Source organism: Montipora capricornis, chromosome 10 (genome assembly GCF_036669925.1).
Source record: "Montipora capricornis isolate CH-2021 chromosome 10, ASM3666992v2, whole genome shotgun sequence".
NCBI lineage: Eukaryota > Metazoa > Cnidaria > Anthozoa > Scleractinia > Acroporidae > Montipora > Montipora capricornis.
The window spans coordinates 11,553,851-11,573,850 of NC_090892.1; the positions used below are offsets into that span (position 1 = coordinate 11,553,851).

At 37.1% G+C, this 20,000-nt stretch overlaps 2 protein-coding genes and 1 long non-coding RNA gene across 4 annotated transcripts in view; 2 read left to right on the forward strand and 1 right to left on the reverse strand.

The window, feature by feature from the left end:
- The window catches only part of LOC138018513 (mitochondrial potassium channel ATP-binding subunit-like), an 18,464-nt gene extending 4,353 nt beyond the window's left edge, over positions 1 to 14,111 (forward strand). The window contains exons 2-13 of one of the 2 annotated variants that reach the window (XM_068865151.1): positions 1,549 to 2,226; positions 3,911 to 4,213; positions 5,143 to 5,346; positions 6,184 to 6,583; positions 7,942 to 8,013; positions 8,410 to 8,466; positions 8,590 to 8,648; positions 9,221 to 9,283; positions 9,535 to 9,593; positions 9,677 to 9,727; positions 10,844 to 10,881; positions 11,560 to 14,111. In XM_068865151.1, the coding sequence (XP_068721252.1) occupies positions 1,549 to 2,226; positions 3,911 to 4,213; positions 5,143 to 5,346; positions 6,184 to 6,583; positions 7,942 to 8,013; positions 8,410 to 8,466; positions 8,590 to 8,648; positions 9,221 to 9,283; positions 9,535 to 9,593; positions 9,677 to 9,727; positions 10,844 to 10,881; positions 11,560 to 11,640 (2,065 nt within the window). In that variant the 3' untranslated portion in view covers positions 11,641 to 14,111. The remainder of the gene's footprint in view (positions 1 to 1,548; positions 2,227 to 3,910; positions 4,214 to 5,142; positions 5,347 to 6,183; positions 6,584 to 7,941; positions 8,014 to 8,409; positions 8,467 to 8,589; positions 8,649 to 9,220; positions 9,284 to 9,534; positions 9,594 to 9,676; positions 9,728 to 10,843; positions 10,882 to 11,559) is intronic. The other variant, XM_068865152.1, reaches the window with a different exon arrangement.
- Positions 14,112 to 14,605: 494 nt separating this feature from the next.
- The window catches only part of LOC138018514 (LIX1-like protein), a 6,620-nt gene continuing 1,225 nt past the window's right edge, over positions 14,606 to 20,000 (reverse strand). Inside the window, exons 2-4 of the mRNA XM_068865153.1 lie at positions 18,635 to 18,881; positions 15,228 to 17,439; positions 14,606 to 15,143 (exon numbers count right to left, since the gene is read on the reverse strand). Coding sequence (XP_068721254.1) covers positions 16,950 to 17,439; positions 18,635 to 18,881 — 737 coding nt within the window. The 3' untranslated portion in view covers positions 14,606 to 15,143; positions 15,228 to 16,949. The remainder of the gene's footprint in view (positions 15,144 to 15,227; positions 17,440 to 18,634; positions 18,882 to 20,000) is intronic.
- On the forward strand, positions 17,630 to 19,995 carry LOC138018515 (uncharacterized). Its single transcript, XR_011126039.1, has 2 exons — positions 17,630 to 18,234; positions 19,191 to 19,995. It is a non-coding gene; the product is annotated as an uncharacterized lncRNA (long non-coding RNA).

The following is a 20,000-nucleotide window of genomic DNA, read 5'->3' on the forward strand; positions in this document are numbered from 1 at the left end:
TTCTGACCATACTGGTAACAAACCAACATCGTCTTGGGAAGTGGTGAATGAATTTAGCTGTTATCCTTGTTGGCTAAATATTCTTGAGATGTTAGTGTAAATGAGCAGAGCACCATAATTATATACATGTAAGTGGTGAAGTGACCAATTTTGTCCTACCCCCTTGCCCCCGGGACATGCAAGATAACTTAAAACTAGAAGTTGCCAATAGCAGGTAATATTCTGAACTTGCGACTATGAATGAATGAAGAAAGCTTGGTAAGGATAGCAAGGAAGTGGATGTTGTGGTTCCAATTGTTTCTGGGTTTAAAATTTTCAAACCAGTGCAATTTTGAGTTTTCTTTGTCTAATGTTCATTATCATAATCAAAAACAAAGGATATCAATAATTTGCTTGTTTATCCATGGCAATCCTTAAGAGCATGCAGGAGCTTGTTCAACACATGCCCATGCATTCTGGATCGAATTGGAATTTGGCAGTGTTGGTTTTTCTGGAGAGGGGAAAACCGCAGAACCTGGAGTAACACCTCTCGGAGCGAGGAGAGAACCAACAACGAACTCAACGTTCGCACATATGACTCTGGGACCAGGAATCAAGCCTGGGCCACATTGGTGTGAGGCAAGTGCTCCCACCACTGTACCACCCCTGCTCCGCTGCTCCCCAAATTAACAAAAGGAAAATAACAATTGAACTGGTTTTAAAAAAATTGAACCAGGAGAAATTTCGAACCGTAACATGTGTAAACTATTGTACTTGGGAAATAGTGTCGATCTGTAATTTTGTTTGACAGTGGATGTTTTTATGATGTTTAGGTCCGTGTCATATTACCTGTTACATTTACCATTATGAGTGACTGGTTGTTTGCATGTGTTTCAATAAGTACTTCATTTGATTTGTTTGCATCAGTGAGTGATTGATTTGAATTTATGATGAGGTGGCAGTGTCTCAGCATTTGGTATATACATGTAGTTTGTTGTTCAAAAGCTTTAAATACATGTACATGGTGTCTCCTTCTATCAGTATCTCATCCACAGTACTTTTTGTCCACTATAACAAACTGAAAGACTCTTATTGTAAAAGCACCAACAAATATTTTACTGTTTGACATTACAAAGGAACACTTACCAAGTAATTCTGGAAATAAAAATTAATTAATTATTTACTTTGATGTGTAGTTCTACATCGTCATGTATGTGTCTGAAGTAGGCATACTGTAAGTAATCCTTCTGCTCGTTTATAAAAGCGAAAATACATGTAGTGTTGCTGCTCAGGACAATTCCACCCTTCCCAAGGTCCCTGTCCTCTCTCTTTCCCGAAGATGTGACTTGAGTTGCCTGTGAGGATAGAAACGTGTATACATGTACCATGCATCTGTTAACAACTGTGGCTTGACAATAATTATTGGTGGGAAAAAAAGTTAAAACCGCTGCCTTACACAAGAAGTGCTGTTACAGACACAAAAATACTACATTGTTTATTATACACTCAGGTACCTCAGTCTGCTGACGTTTTATCTTTAGTTATTGACCTGCTTATTGTTGTTTATAGGTGTTACAGACCACTCAGACCAACTCTGCGTTCAGAGGATGGGATGGTTAAAGCTTTCTCAAACAAGACATATCATGGATTTGGCACAAGATCTCGGGGAATATGCATCTGGAATATCTTTGAGAGGAGCCCAAATTGTTTTGCAAGTCATTTGACAGTTTTAAAATATGCTGGGCTTGTAGCTGTTGGAGGATTGGTCTTTCGAAAGAAGATTTCCCATGCATATTGTGGCTTAAAATTGAGTCATAAATCTTCTCGTCACCTCACAAACAAACAGCATTGTGATGGAATGAAATCACAGCCAAAATTTGACTTTAAGGAATTCTGGAAGTTCTTGTGGCCAGATCTATGGCTTCTTATTTTAGCTGGGTTAAGTGCTTTTGCTGTTGCCATGGTGAATATTGAGCTTCCATTGATGCTGGGGAACTTGGTAAACGCCGTGTCAAGTTTAACAACTGGAGAGCACAGCACCGATGTTTTTGAAGTATTGAGAGAGCCAGCTATAAAGCTCATTTCAATTTATGGAGCTCAAGCAATTCTTACTTTTGCTTACATCTCTTTTCTTTCTTGTCTTGGAGAGCGATTTGCTGAGAGATTGCGCAATGAATTATTTGCATCCCTTATTCGTCAGGATATTGCCTTTTTTGATTCTCATAAAACTGGAGAACTTGTGAACAGGTCAGTTAGAATCCTGTCATTGCATGTGTGTGCTTTTGCAGTTTCTTCACCATCAACTGAAAGCTAGACTAAGTGTGATCTAGGAGTGTGTACAGTGCCCAATTATCGGCTGTAATGTAAGGCTGCAGTATGTTATGTCAGATACTCTAACCATAAGGCTAGGTTGTTTCAACCTCTGATTTAGCATTATTTTCTAGCCTTCTGATTGGTTTACTCGATCTCGGTCATCAGCTCACTGTACTGTATCACCTACAGTACTTAACCCAGTTGTTAACACTTGTTCTGTTCTGTCGTTTCGTTGGTTGTGTTTCATTGGCCCTGAAAAGCCCCTATGGGGAGCGGTCAATTAAGTATGTATTGTATTGTATGTAATTATCCAACACACGTTCATGGAATAGTTCTTAATTTTAATTTTAATAAAGAAAGTGACAGAAATGATTGAGAAGGCTCTCTTGGACTCTGTTTATCGACCTCACGCGAAAATTTCTCAAGGTTCAAAGTACACTTCAAGGGTTTGGAAGTGCTCTGTGATTGGTCTACATATTAAAAAGTTGCTTGTTTCAGCAGACGTGCATGGGAGAGGAACCTGTGACGAAGCCCTGAGGTTGTTTGCATGGGAGGCTACTTTGACCATTTCTTGAAAACTAAACCAATATTAATTTTTGTTATTGTTTGTTCCTTTTAGAACCTAATATTTTCAGTAGTGGCCTTGTTTAAACTTTAACCCATTGACATCCAAACTGGCTGAAACCGGCCAGGCTTAGTATTTTACTCTGCCTAATGCCAGAGTATTTTACTCTGTCTAACACCAGACGATTTTACTCGTCAATGGGTTAAATCAGAAACCCATAAGAGTTGAAACGTGTAACGCGCGTTCACAGCTTCCGAATATTCAGTGCGAACTGAATGGTTGAATGTTTCAGTGCTAAGTACCGTATTTAGAAACCCCTCGCTAATGTTGTTCCAAATATGGTACTTAGCAAATCGAATATTCAGAAGCTTGTTTCCCAACACACAAGGGGCCGTTACACGTTTCAACCCTTATGGGTTTCTGGTTAAATGTAACTGTTATAATCTTGTACCCTGATGGGTACGAGATTAGTGTTAGCCTCCCACACAGGTGTTCTTAGGCCTTCGTCACCTCTTCCTCCACAACAAAATGTCTGCTGAAATGAAAAACCACTTCCGTGTGTGGATTACAGATGAATCAGAGCCTGTTTTCCAGTTTTGGATAAACTTATGCTTTATATAGCATCCTTTTGCAGCATGTGATTGGCTATGTACAAAACAATTAGTCAATGGTGATTGGTTTCTTTAAAATAGTGGCCAAAAAGCCATTGAACGGAAGTGGTTCATCGTCCCAGCAGACGTTCGTGGGGGAGGAATGCGTGACAAAGCCCTAAGAACGTCTGCGGGGACGGGAGGCTAGTGAAGTGTGACTTGGATGAAGATCTACGTGTACTCTATATTATTTTGAGAGTGAAACATTGATTCCAGTAAACCTCAAATTAAGCAGTCAAAAACCTCCATTGACCCCAGGGCGTGAGACTCAATCAATAATAATATTATTACACTGTCTAATGCCAGATTATATTTTTTTACCCGTCAAATGGGGGTGTCCTAGAGCATTCGAGGTGTCAATGGGTTAAATTGTTTTGTAATGCAGTGTTTATAATTACTACAGGTTGACAGCTGATATTCAGGATTTCAAAAGTGCATTCAAGCAAGTCATTTCTCAAGGTCTTCGCAGTACAACACAAACAGTTGGGTGTGTGGTGTCCCTGTACGTGATTTCTCCCAAACTCACAACTGTGATGATGGTAGTTTTGCCAGTTCTCATTGCTGGAGGCACAATATTTGGCTCGTTGTTAAGAAAGCTCTCAAAGGCAGCTCAGGCACAGGTTTCCAAGGCAACAGCGGTGGCTGATGAGGCATTAGGAAATGTGCGCACAGTTCGTGCCTTTGCTATGGAGGATAAAGAGACAAAGTAATTAAGGAATTCCTATGTTTAGTTTGCTTACAAATGAATGTAACTGCACTGTTTGTTAAAAAATACTGGGTGTTCCCTTCAAAGGCTACAAGTATTTTCAATGCAAATGCTTGTTGCAAATTTCTGGTACCTTAAATCAAACAATTACTAGACACCTTTGTTATTAGCATAATAATAATAAGGTATCAGTCTAATAACAACTAGGGTTTCTTGAAATGATCCTAATTTTTTTTCTTTCTCTAAAGCTCTATCGTTTTTACCAAGCTTATTTAGCGAATGTTTGGTAGTCCTTGGCATTATAGTTCAGGCTACGAACTATTCAACAAATTGATGCGTCTGTCCTGTTATTGATCATGAATTGCGTCACAACATTGTCAAAGTAGCTGTGGCCGAGTGGATCCGCAGACTACTTTGACAATGTTATGACGAAATTTGTTGTCAATAACAGGACAGACGCATGAAAAACTGACGTCAATTTTTTTTTTACAATGACAAAAAGGAAGAGTGGTCAAAATTAAGTCAAAACACGAGAAGAAAGCGAGACAAAAATGTGAGAAACTTCAATCTGACGCAAGAAATATGGCGTCATTATCACATAAATTATAAATTTATGTGTCTGTCCGCTTATAGACAGTAAAAATTAGCCAATGAGTGCGCGAAAATTTTTGCAGTCATTGTAAAATGTATTATTTACTTTCACTTTGCACCCCAGTGTGTTAGGAGAGTCAAATCACCATCCACCTAGTATTCTAAGCAGCTTTAACCCATTGATTTTACTGTGCCTAACACCAGACAATTTTACTTGTCAACTGGGGACATTCTAGAGCATTTAATATGGGCTATTGCTAATTGAGAATGCCTTTGGTACTTAATTTACTGTGCTTGCACACCTTGCTGATCAACTCGCTCTTGTTTCTTTATTGAAGATTATATCATGATGAGGTTTCAAGATCCAAGGTGCTAAATGAACTTTTAGGTATTGGAATTGGGGCTTTCCAAGGCATGGCCAACATTACCATCAATGGACTTTCCTTGGTTGTACTGTATTATGGTGGATCACTTCTTGCATCAAGGGAAATGCAACCAGGAGATCTAATGAGTTTTCTTGTTGCCACACAGACTATACAAAGGTATTGTAAACTTTGTTGAAGGACTGGAAGAATGCTGAATAATGTGCTGAATAAGATGTCTTTGTTCCTTGTCAGAGCTCTCGAATTGCATGCATTGAGCATGAGTCTCACACATTTTGATGCAATCTCATGCTCTTATGCCAGCACAAGCATTTCTAATACATTGGCACTTTTCTCACGTAGGTAACTCTACCTTTTAAGCTCTCAGAAGTGCTCATGAATTCCGAGCTCGTTCCTCCACTGGTGCTGAACTTTGGCCAATGTTCAATCTGTTCGTCTGTGACCAATAATCTTGTTTCTTCAGGACTTTTAGCCATTAATACATGAGGTATAGGCCGATATGTTAGCTCGGGCTGACCATAATAACAAGGGCTCTCTCAGCAAGCAGCATGAAAAAACCAAAATGGCAAAGTTGATGGTGGGTTTCCAACGATTTGAGAAGTGCAAATTTCAAATACTTTCCAGGGGAACATGCCCCTGGACCCTCTAGAATTATTGTTAGGCACATCTAGCACAAGAAACACAGGACAGTTGTGCCTTTGGCACAATTTCCAGCAAGCATCTCACTCTTTGGAAACTTTAAGACTTGCGAGCTCTGCCTTGTGGACATCATGCATTTTTGCTCTTCCTCCCCCCCCTCCCCCCTTAAATGCCTACGCAGGTTAGTTTGATGTTTACTTTTGTTCATAAATGTGGATGCTCCAGGTTCAAATCTGAATCCTGAATTGTAGCTGAATTACTTAGTTTTGAAGCACAAATTCATTCCTGAAGAGAAAAATGCTTTACAATGAATCATTTTATGTAATAATTACACAAAATGCTATGTTTTTGCTTCAGATCCTTGGGTAGCATGTCACTGCTTTTTGGTCAAATTGTACGGGGCATGAGTGCTGGTGCCAGAGTGTTTGAATACCTTGTTATAAAACCAACAATACCAGTGACAGGTGGCATGAAAATGCCACTTGATGCTATTCATGGACAAGTTGAATTCAAGCATGTTACATTCTCTTATCCAACACGGCCTTCACAGAGTGTCCTTAATGATTTCTCGTTGACAATTCCAGCTGGTAAGATGGTCGCACTGTGTGGCAGTAGTGGTGCAGGTAAATCTACTGTTGCTTCGCTGTTGGAGCATTTTTATGATGTGAACAGTGGGGAGATTTTTCTTGATGGTCATGACATCTCTGATTTGGATCCAACGTGGTTAAGAGGAAGTGTCATCGGATTTATTCACCAGGTATAAACCAATTTTTTTCTTTTGACACTAACAGTTACATCATTCTACGTAATTCTCTTTATTTTGTGGCAAGTGATTCTCAGGCTAACTGGATTTTACAGTACGGACCATTATCGGTACCATTGAAACAGCCCATGTCTGTATTTTTTCTCTCTCCCAGGAAATTCAAGTTGAGTGAGACACAAAAGTTTTAAAAAGGGGAAATTTGCTTTTTTCATCACAACAGTACAATTATTATTACAGCAAGCAGAATTTAATTTTACATGTAATAGGTCACCGTTCAAAGTTCGCTGATGGGAGACAAAGATTACGAACATCCACAAAGTGGTGAAGTGCATTCATGATCACTCAAAGAAACGATGCCATATAATAAACAACTTGCTATTAACTTCACTTGCTCAGGACCATACTGGGAAGTATTGGCACTCTATCATTTTTGTACTCTGCTGACCTTGCTGCCCTTGGTCCATACTGCCACAACCTTTGCCAATATTTCCCAGTATGGCCCTGATCACGCCCGTTTAGTAAGAGGTTAGTAGAACATGCCTTTGTTTTGGTTATAAGCTTCATATTTTGTAGTATTAATACATACGGTAGCTTTTACATGTACATACCGGTAATTACACAATAATACTTAACAACAGCTACAATCTCGGACAAAACCTGGTGAGACAAAAGAACATTAATTTCTTTGGTACTCCAACAAGTTATTCAAATGTACCGCTTGAAACTTGCCTTTTTCCTCCCCCACCCTCAGTGTTGATTTATCTTGGTCAGAAAGATACTGTACAACACATGACGATACTCAGCAACATTGACTGAGGGGGGAGGGGAGTGCGAAGGGGAGAGTGACTAGGGATGTTTAAAAATGAAGGCAAATTTGTGTTACTGTCTCAACAGTTTTGTCCGAGATTGTAGGCCCACACAAATTCTACGTTCCCTTTTAACCCATTTGCTTCTAAGTCAGAGACTTTTAATTATTCTTGTTAACACCAGATGATGTTACTTGCTGATTGGGTGCTCTTAAGGTGTGAATAAGTTAAAGTCACACATTTTCTACTTGTCTGCTGTCAGGTTTTCACTGTACATGTACAATAAATTATCTGTAACTAAAGATTTCTGGCTGGGCTTCAGTGAGAGAATTGCAACCACTTGCCACCAAGAGGCTGTTGGTTCTTCTTGTTAATTAAAAGGAACTTTTTAGGGCAATGCATCCAAGCAACCTCACAAGAAAAATAACAGAACAATCTCACGACGTTTTTATGGCTTCGTGCAACTGCTTGCAGCTGTAAGTTGCTAATCTATCTGGAATGATTGTAACTTTCATTTCATGTTTTTCCTGCTGTTTTAATCACCAGGAGCCTGTGTTATTTGCAACATCAGTTTTAGAGAACATAAGATATGGCCGACCAAATTCCACTGACGACGAGGTACAATAATAAATAAATATATAAATAAATAAATAATCTTTGATAACACTTCCATCATTTTACTAGTCTTACCTGCAGTTTGATGAAACTTTTGTCAAATTGGTTTCACATACATAAAGTTGCTACACTGTATGCATGAATATAAATAATTTTAAGTTTAACAACTGTCAGGGCTCACTGCACACGATCAATGGATGTGACCCAGTTTAATTTAAAATTATACAGTAATCAATTTAAGTACAGTATAATGTTATGTGCTCATGAAAGGAAGGATGCTATGTGCTATTGATCACAGAAAGAGCATAATAACTAGAGCTTAGATTGGCTCTTTCTTGGTTGCAGTACGACCCTCTTATCAGGAACTGACTACACTCAGTCTGTCTATTCTTATTTCAGGTAGTGGCTGCAGCAAAACAGGCAAATGCAGACCAATTTATCAGACGTTTTCCAGAGGTAAGACTAACAGTGCACATACAGTAACATATGAACTGGTGTTGTTGTTGTTTTTTAATTTCTAAATAAAAGATTTTAAATTTGTCAGAACTCACATTGAAGATGTCATTTTGACACTGGTAGGGTTATGGCACTGTCTTAGGAGAGAGAGGTGTGACGGTCTCTGGAGGACAAAAACAAAGGTACTGTGGTTGGCAAGACACGCTTTGTTAATGCTTGTTAAAAGTCAAGATCCTTTGTTCGAACATGACTTGCAATCCCATGCCGAATCCGTGGGCTATTTTATATTAGAACACATCCCTTCCCTAGAAATGTTTCATGTATAAAATTTAATGGAATTGGAGATGTGGATCTGGCAGTGGTTAAGATCATCTGTCTTGGAATTAATTCAAGTCAAAAGAGTATCCTATTCCTTGTACATGTATCTGCCAGGGCTAAAATCCACTTTGAAGTCAGGCTTCAAATTACTAATTAATTAAGTAGTTAAAATTTAATAATAAAATCTAATAAATAAATAAATGGCCAATGAATTAGTCTTAGCACTGCTGATCCACTTATTCACAATAAACAAGGGCTTCCTAGCCATGTATCCTCACTGGCTTTTTGGAGTTATATGACTTCAACGAGGCAGGATATTCAGCAGTTAACAGCCATTAAGTTTCCTAGCCCTAATCACTGTTTCACTAAACTGTGACACTGTCATTGGCCAATTGCATGCCAGTGTGCAATCTCTGGATTACTTTTTCCTTTTCAGAATTGCAATTGCAAGAGCATTGTTGAAAAACCCAGCGATTCTCATTCTTGATGAAGCAACAAGGTAGGATTTTTTTTTTCTCTAATTCATTTAATTTCACTTGCTTTAATTTGGCATTTGCTTTTGTTTGAAACTACAGCATAAGCATCTCTGCACTCACAAGTCAGCCACTGTCTCTATCCTCATGCAGTTGGGAGGTGTAGGCAGTAGCTGGTCAATAAGTAGAAAAATTAATGTTATTTCAATAGAAAAAATTAATGACAAAATTTGTTATAATTATGATAATTATCTTTTTTATCTTTATTATGGACCAGTGCTTTAGATGCCGAGTCTGAGCGTGTTGTACAGGATGCTTTGGACAAAGTAACAAAAGGTAAAAAAAAATAAATAAGAGGAAATTGCAGGATTTTGAGATTGACAGTCAAGAATAATTTTTTTTCACTTTTCCTATGTCAGGTCGTACTGTCATAGTCATAGCCCACAGGCTGAGCACCATACAGAATGCTGGTTAGTATGTGTAACCTTTTCCTAAATTCTAAAGCAGACCCTAACCCCACCATGCACTCATGGCTCAGCTGGTTCAGGACCGCTCAGCAACGTGGGAGGTCGTGAGTTCCACTCCGGCCGAACCAAGACTCAGGGTCTTAAAGCAACTGAGGAGAAAGTGCTGCCTTTGCAATTACACCACTAATGGTAACACTTTTAAGTCTTGTTGGTTAAGGGCTATAAACCATAGGTCCCGTCGCACAAATATCTTTCATGTTTATAAGTTCCCTCTCAGGGATGTTAAAGAACCCACACACTATTTGAGAAGAGTAGAGGATGAAGATCCTGGTGTGTTGGCTGTCCTTCGTGAGTGTATGTATGGTTGGGTTGGTATAGCAGGTCCACATCAGCTGAATAGCTGCCAAAACGTTAACCTGCTCAAACAAATAAATAACAAACAAAAAACAAACGGACATAAAGAAAATTCAGCTGCCAAACACAAACCTTTATACCATGCTTAAAATAGGCAACCATTGAACAAGGTAATTATTCTTCAAAGCTAACAGCTGGCTATGACAGAATCAAAAGGGAAACACCAGTACCTGTTTTTTCATCAAAATTATGTTTTGGCTGACAAGGGTTAATACCGTGATCCATGGTTGACCCATTGTTGTAGGCTTTGGAGGAAGTTGCAATATCATACAGCCTGTAGTGGAGGTAAGCACTCTCCTTCCAGAGATGTGCAGAAGGACTCACGTGTATCCATTCCTGGTTGTTGCCACAAGGATGTGCTTAACCTAGTTTTTTTCCAATTCTCAACCCAGCTCAATCTGGTTTCCTTCCTCACTAAGAATCAGTGCATCGCTTGTTGCAATTTGCAAAACCATGAGAATGGCTTAGGGACTTCCAGTTGCTTAAGCCCAATTCACTGCTCACTTGTATACTGACCCTCAACCTGCTGCAGCATCTAGACCTCAATGCAATTAATTACTGTGTTAGGCAGGAAAGCTAGCTGGGAAGCTCAGTTTGTGATAATTATTTTTATTATTGACTCCTTGTAGCAGTAGTCCTAGTTGATCTCATAAGACCTTTGCAGTGCATTCTGTTAACAACCAGTTAATTTCTACTTTATTGCAGACATGATTGTGGTTCTTTCGCACGGAAGCATTAGAGAGGTACATAAATCATTCGACCTTTGTTTTGGGAAATTTTAATTATTTAAATTTTATCTTATGCTTTTCAAGATCAGAGTTCACATCATTTTGTCTTAAGAGTCTCCAAGTCTTTTGGACCTCTGGACAATTAGAGCACTGAGCACTAAAGATACAAGCTTTCTTTCTTTCTGTTAACCCCTACTGTTTTGTTGACCAGAGGGCTTAGTTTTGTTCAATGATTTTGTTTTGCAACCAGGGTTGAGTAAAAAATAAATTTGTTCCAGTCGTCACCACCACATTAATTTCCTTTAGTGTAAAAATATTCTACCTCCTTCTTTGCGTTAATGTTCTTTATTTGAATGTCATTTTACATTAAATTTGCGTTAATTTCCAATACCTTAAATTAATTATGGAGCGTTAAATTTCCTGTAATAAGGTACATGTAATAATTATGTTCTACATTACTGTAACTGGTCAGACATCTGATCATATTGTTCAGTGACATTGATTTTACCTGCGAGTGTTTTAGTGTTGTTTTCCCAAGAAATTGCTCATTTATTTAACTTATTTGACTTCTTACCGTGGATTTCTTTTGCACTGTGCAAACCATGCAAGGAAAATAAATTGCAATAACAAACACTCTCACATTAAGGTTGGACCACAAATTATTAGTGATGACAGCTATCTTTTATCTTAAAGGTGGGAACACATAGTGAATTGATGGCAAAAGATGGACTGTACGCAGATCTTGTGCGCAGACAAATGCAAGACCAGGATTAATCTCTCTTATGGATGAGCCAGTCTTTCAGTGACAGAATCTTTGAATTTTGAAAATTGCAGTCAAGCATACACTCAAAATTTTATTCATACAGTACATCAATTATTTCAAAATTGAATTGGTTTAAAGTGCCCCTAACTTGAAAAGTTTTTTTTGGGAAAGAAAAATTTCAGCCCATAAAACATTTTAAATTTAAAACGTGTATTTTATGTTCACTGGTTGCAATTCCCATCTAAAACTTTATGAATTGCGTAAATTTTACGAAATAATAATTATTGGCCTGCAACCACTTGTCCCTTGGCAGAACTGGTATGAGGCATGGGACCTATTCCTGAAATGTTGTTACTAACTGCTTTGCACTGTAAAAATGCGTTTGCACTCAAGTTTGTGACATAACTTCAGGAATTGACCTGCCTCTCACTGTTTCAGTCATGACACAAGCAATTGCGAATTTTCATAACCTTAATGCACCTCGTCTAGCCTTTTAGAATTGAAATGGAAACCAATATTAATTACAAATGTTTTATGGGGCTGAAATTGGACTTTTTCAGAGTAAAAAAACTTTGAGTTAAACGCACTTTAATCTTTTGGAAACATGTATTGAGCAAAAATTTGGTATTTACTAGTTGCAAGGGACTGTAGCATCTTGAGCCACTATTCCGATCCTGAAACAGTGTCATTGGCAATAATCTTAAATTTCAGATTAGCCATGTCATTTTTTAACTGCGTGAATTGCAAACCTCAGCTTGAACCAGAAACCCTTTTACTTAAGATCATGGTGACTTTTCAACACAGTGATCACATTCAGTTTTGAACAATCAATGCAGAAGTAAAATCTTCACTAATGGTAATGTTTGCTGATTTAAGGATGGCGCCTACTATTGTTATTGCACATAATATTATGTTCTGTGCATCTCGAGATACTCGGATTTCCTATGGGTGGTGCTTATTAATACAGGGATATTTTTGCGCCGCTTAAAACTATCCAGAGAAAGTAGATCTTAGTAAGTACTCTTGGTATCCAAAAAGAAAATTGGGGGTAAACATGCATTTTTCAGAGATAATTAAGCTTCTATTTGAGAAAGAACGCCATACATTGCTTTGTATTTCAAAGCTTTTTACAAATGTTATTCATCAATTATCTTTGAAAAATGCGTGGTTACCCCTAATTTTCTTTTTGGATTCCAAGAACACTTGTTAAGATCTACATTTTCTGCATAATCATAAACTGGGTCAAAAATACCTTTGAATTAGTACGCACCGTCCTTAATTAAGAAGGCTCAAAAGCATTTTGCATGATTACTAGCAGGAGTCCTATGGTAAAAGAATAATAATAATAATAATAATAATAATAATAATATTATTATTATTATTATTATTATTATTATTAACCTTTTGATGCCCATTGGAAGCCCCCTTTGACAAGTAATGTCTACATGCAAGTGTCAGTCTTTGTAGTAAAAGGTTAAGACACTGACAATCCTGTATCAGAATGGCAACATTCAAACATCTCCAACACTATTTTAGCCGAGTTATTTTTTCAAAGGTAACTGTGAGGCCACAACTGTACAGCAGTGCCCTCTGAAACTCTCTGACAGATTTCAATTTGAAAGCCAATTCGGTGACCTAGAATTCTCTACGCTAATACATTGTGACGAAAAGAAATTTCCCTAGAGAGTGGGAAAAAATTCTTCTAACTTATTTTGTGTCCAAAAAAAATCAGGGTACACGTGCAGTGTAGCTAAGTAACTGAGCTAACATACAAGACATTTGCCCACGATCCTAATAAATTTTTGCTTGTAATCTCGCAATCTGATTGGCTAATTTGTCATTGTTGATAAGAGTCTAGCTAGACAACTCTACTTACTCCAATTTGTCACGCAATGTAATAGCCAATCAGGAATGCTCATTTTGGGAAAGAAACCAATCATATTGCGAGAAAGTTTTTAGACAACGCTTGCTCTTTCCTTGTGTCATGATTTTGGTCACACTTTCTTTGAATATTGTGGTAAAAAACAAATCAAAAGTGGTTCAGCGTTGTCTGTACTCCTATCGACAACAACATTCGTCATCACAGTGGTCAAAATTTGTTGGGAACTCCACAAAATTTTGACCACTGTTATGACAAAATACCATTGTCGATAGGGGTACAGACAATACTGAACCACTTTCAATTTGTTAAATAAATTAATTTCTGTTAACTTCATGATTTTACATGTATCCCACATGCATCTTGGGATCTATTCTCAGTGCAGTCAGAAAACCCTTTCAAGCCTCCTTAACTTTTTTTTTTCCTTTCTTTAAAATTTTAAAACCTTACACCTGGCTATTAATAAGTTAATCAGGTAGAACAAAGCTTCTGGCCTCCAATACACATTTTTATTGGCATAGGCTGTAAAACAAAGATTGTCATTTTAATTTATTTTTTAAAGAACAAAGGGATCTTAAAGTACAAATAAAAGGAGAGAACAAACCCTTTTGTGTTAATTTTGTACAAATCACATGAAGTAAATGCAGGGAGATGGATGAACTCATACTAGAGACAACCAAAGCTTTTCTTTTATGATAAACAAATTTATCCTAATGACTTCTTCTGTAAGTAATTATTAATTTTGTCGCAATTAATGGTTTGAACCCAGGAGTCGTATCCAGGGGCGTAGCGTCCTTTACGCAAATACACATGTGCATACTTTAGAAATGGGTAGAATTTTTTTAAAGGTTTTCTGTTATTGTACATGACTTGTACATTGCAAGTAAAAGCGTTCAGAGGTCCCCACACATTGTCGGTCACATCACCAGGTGTCCCTGGTTATGTTTTAAGAAAAGGTTAAATGATGATAAATTTATGGTTGTATAACAGAGTTTGTGATGTCTTGCCCTTTGCTTGTACGGGTATACCCCCTGTTTGTAGCTTACCAAAACTCTACACACACACACACACACAAAAAAAAAACAAATACTGCATTTTCCTTCAAATTTATTTATTGAAATGTCCTGCTGAGATAGTTGGAAATGGCATTTGCGAGACCCTAAATTTCAAAAATTAATGTTTTGGCCCCTACCCCCCCTACATCCCTGATATCAAGACTGGATGAATTGGGATCATCCAGGTGAGAGTAGTCCTGACAGCGACTGTTGTTGGTGACATTGATGAGAACAGCAGTACTTCTCAGGAACACTCTCACCTGGACGACCCTACTTTATCAGGTTTTGAGTGTCTCAATGCAAGACACTATTTGCTTCATAACAATAATTATAATACTCATAGTTATAATAATAATACCAATTTGAGCACTATATTCTTCTTTGGTGCTTGTCTTGAGATGGACAGAGCTCCTCTTTCTCCAGTAAAATAGCTTTTATATGTTACAGGAAAAAGGAAAATAACCTTATAGCAATAATAATAATTAGTAGTAAAATTAATTTATATCAGGTGATTAATGAAAATTCTCTGCACTGATTAGTTGCACTTGAGATGATTATTATGCAATAAATCACCTACAATGTACGTAGTTTTTTTTTTTTTCAAAATAGCCACAAGCTGTTTTGTTGAGGTGACAGACAAAAAATATATTGTTTTAAAAAAAATGCATATTTTTCAAATAATCACCTAATATGTACGGTAATTATCTAAAACAAATTATTCTTCACCTCAGGCCTGGCAAATATCAGTAAAAAAAAACTCTACTTTGTCTCGGTTTTTATTTACCGATATCATACACTTCAATGGTAATGAGTGCATAAATTGCATTCTGCAAAAAAAAACTCTAAACAGAACTACGTTACTGTTGACCTTGATAAAATAACGATTGTCACTAGCAAAATGACCAAGATTCCACTTAACCATTAACTTGAACAAGTAACTGAATCAATCATGAACAAATTATTACAGAACCCTAATTACATCATTTACACAATAATTAACTTCTGAATCAGCTATTTTACAATCTTGATACATTCTTAAGTTCACATTGGTGTATGTGCTCATTCAGCATAAGTTCCAAAATGCATGGTGCACCAATAATTAAAACTGAATGAAATAAATCAGTTATTATTGAATTTTAGCATGGATGACCAGTAGGATATTTTGACATACAGTGCAATTACACTGTAAAGTTATTATTATTATTACTCATAAATCAATCTCATTAATGGTATCAAAAAGTCAAGCACACCACAACTTATTGTCTTGTGCTTCAAAAATATATGGCAGCAAAATTTTCAAGGCATTACCGGTAATTAAAAAATAATGTTAACTTTGCAATTGCCAGCAAAAACCACATCTGGGCCTAGAGCATAAAGGGCCTAAACAGTACTTAGCTTTCTCAAGTGGCTTGAATTTTGCATGCCATTCTTAATCCACCCAAAAATCTCTGCTTTTGCCTTTATTCCTTCTATTTGCTTGTAGATTAAATCCACATTAATTTCTTTTCAACAAGGATCCTTAAAGCAGCTGTTACACATTGAAACTTCCAGCTAAAACTCATTTGTAACTGCACTTGGCGTGATAATGTGGGTTGAGTTTGTTGGTTCTCTACTCTGCACCGAGAGGTTTTCTCCGGGTACTCCCGTTTCCCCTCTCCTCAACAACCAAAATTTGACTTGATTTGCTTTCATTGTTAATTTCAGTTTACAGTGTCTCCGATTAGTGCTCCAGCGCTAGAATGACTAGACACTTAAATAAAGTTCCTTTATAATTCCTTTTTACTGTGAAAGAGGTTTCAGTAAGTGTTGCGCTGTGTGACATAGTTGGTTGACATTCCCAAACAAGTTTTGACCTTTTTATGTTACACTGTGCATCGCTTGCCAAAACATGTTTTGCAGCTTCAGTGCACTTAACATTCAGCTAAAAGTTTCAACTTTAAGGGCGTAGCTAGGGGGAGGGTCCTGGGGTGCCCGTGACACACCCTTTGTAAGCCGTTTTTTACTTAAACAACCTACAATATTCAGGTTACGAAAATGCAAGTACCCTCTGTTTGACACAGTGTGACCCCCCCTTTGAAAAATCCTGGCTACGCCCATGAACTTGTAAGAGTGGCTGTACAGTGTACATCTCAAGGCAATTTGACTTGTCTATTGACATTCATTTCCTAACCACTTAGACATAATCTTCACTGTCAGGCCAGAGTGATTACCTCTGGAAAAAAAATCAATGCTGGATCCTTTTTGGAGCCACCACAATCTTTATTTCCATTATTCTTGCAATTCAGCTTGAGAAAAATCATTTATCATGGTCTTGTCCATCAATCTGTTTTCAAATGCTTATGAGTTCAAATCCACTCTTTTCCACAAAATTGGAATTCCTTACTTTTCAGACCTTCCCAATTTGACTCCAAGCTAATCTTAATATGTCTCTTTTCTCCTTTGGAAACCTAAGCTCACGCCCACTTAACCGACATTGTTCCAATTCTTTACATGCTTTGTCAAGTTCTCTCTTTATCAAACCTTGCTGTTCTTGTTCACGGGAAATCCAATCCAACGCCATTTGACTCCGCATCTCATCATCGATAGTTCTGCTTGAATAATGCTCTAACACTTCCTGCCGAGAGCAGTTTCTATCCCTCATAGCCTTTAAGCTTCCGTTCCAGTGCAGCAGCTGAAAAATTGTCATGAGATCTTGGAATTCCAACATGCTTTTGCCTTTGTTTGATTCCAGCATGAATCGGAATGCTCCAACACCAGTGGCAGGATCTCTGGAGCTGTCTACAGAAAGATTAATAGTCCTTCTTTTCACAGCAATTTGTGCCTCTGTTGACTCAGCCTCTTTCACTGCTGATTCCACAAAGTCATCTGTAATTTTCCTGCAAAAGAAATTGGAATGATGCAACAAAGATTGCATTGCAATGTATCCACATGGACCCCTCTCTACCTTCATGCTTTGCATGTGCTTGTGTTCATTCTCTGTAAAATAAACTGTATGTACAAAGTTCAGAACACAGAGGCAATTTTACTACCTCAGGAGAGATTCATTCTAATATTACTGAGTACCTTTGCTCTAAATTAGCAGACTGAATTCTCACGAATGCACAAGATGAATGATATTACTGCTATGAGTAAAATTAAGATTCAAACTACTGTTACATGTACACAAAGAAGGGAAGCCTTTTTTATCACTGTTCTTGTAGTGTATTGTTGGAACAAAGAGTTTGGTAATAAAATGTTTTTTTAGACTATTCTTGTAAGAGCCAATACATTCAAGAAATTCATTCAAGATTTGACACAAATAATGCAGTGAACTATATCGTATGTAATGGTTCCAATATCCAAATTTCAAGCATATCTCTGAGACAGCTTGTCCATTCGCAACATACAGTACAAATGCAACCTTCAAAATTTTCCTTATCTATGTCTCATCTAAATCTTTCACTTATTAATCACTTATTAATTGAGAGCCTTTGAAATGCGCTTAACCCATTGACACCTAGGAGTGAGATTTGATAGATTTTTCTGATGCCAGACTATTTTAGTCATCAATGGAGGCTCTGTAGGTGTGAATGGATTTGCTTCTCAATTCTAAAAGCTGAAATGGAAGGATTTCTAATGATTTGCCACATTTCCAGGGACAGTAAGTGGTGACATTCTTTATAGATAGGCAGGTATGTGCTTCTAAAATGGCAATATTTTTGTGATCACAATAATATCATAGCCAGGTATTAGTGGAATGTACTTGCCTCATGGTCATGCAATGCAATGTCATGCATAATAAATAGATATTTCTCTGTTTTAAGTGCATGAAAATGGCCTTTGCAAGTTCCAATCCTACTTTCTCTGAAAAAAAAAAAGTGATTGCCTGCTATGTAACTTAGTGTGGCAATCAATAACATAATATATTTCATTTAATGAAAAAATGAAGTAGGAAAGAATTAAAATAAATTATCATCATTAAAGAAACAAATTCCAATTGACACACAGTCTATCAGATACAGGAACATCATCAACAAAATAACAATAAAAAAGAAAACTGAGCATTACATGTACTGCCAGAGTAATAATTACCTGGATGGATGTTCATTGAACACAGAATTCATGAGTGCAATCTTAGCAGCACTTCTCTTAGCTTCAGCTTTTGTGGGGCATGGTTGGAAACTTGCAAAACAGCTTCCTCCTGGCAGTGTGACATAACAAACATATGGTGGTTTTTCAGATACTTCTGGTTCATAGAGAATGGAAGAACTACCCTTAACAGGAATGTCATGTGACTCCTTCATTTGCCAAAACTCTTGCAATGCTTCAATCACATTCACTGTAAATGAATTTTAAAAAAAAAACATTTTATATCAGCTCAAAACTAAGTAAATTCAGAAAGAAAGAAATTATTACAAGAAAGATATTATGAATCAAATGAAAAGTTGGAAAAAACCCAAGCTCTACATGGAGTTTGAACCCACAACCCTCTGTGATCTAGTATGGATGCTCTAACCACTGACCTGATCAAGAAATGACTGCATCATGCAGTCACATAATCCAATTTCAGATGATCACATAACTTAAAACTACATTGCACAGTCACTATATTATAATAATTACTTGTTTTATTATTTTTCATTTTCAGATTACCGTGTCCCCAATTAGTGCTCCAGCACTAGAAGACTAGACACTTAAATAAAGCTCCTTTCCTTTATAAGACATTCTACAGTAAAGACATTGAAATGTTCATACTTTTAGCTTGTAGATCTATGAATGATGATGTCAAATATTTAATTAACCCTTACAACCCCTGATCTGGTTCCCATTGACAATTAAAATCGTCTGGCATTAGACGGAGTAAAATATAATATTATTATACAAGTGTCATTCTTTAAGGCGGAAAAGGGTGAACCTGTTAGGATTTCAAAGTGAATGCCACTAGACAACGGTGTTCAAATTAATGAGTGTAGCAATGGCTCCACTGCACTTTTTACATTAAAAAAGGCTTGACTGCACATGCTTTTTGAACTTCTTTATTATTTAATAATTTTTAATGTTTTTTTTTCTTTCTGCAATCTGATCTGGCCAAATCTCAAGTTGTATGGAGTCTACACATTACATAATGAGAGCACATGATAACAAATCCTGATTTTCTCTCTTCCTTAAATGAACACTCGATTCAATTACTGGGTAGTTTGACTCATTTTAAGAAGTTGAATAAACTGCAATAATTACCCAGTGTAAAAAACCTTGAAACAATTGAACTTGTATTACGTTTTTGTTAATGTCGCCACCATCCATCTTACGAACATACTACCTAACTCAATATTTATCTTTCAAAATCATACTCCATGTTAAAGACTAGTTTCGTGCAATCCTGTGCTAGTTTACATGTGTATATTCAGATGGGTGTTAATTTAGGTAACACAAACACATTTTTCAACTTGAAACTTCT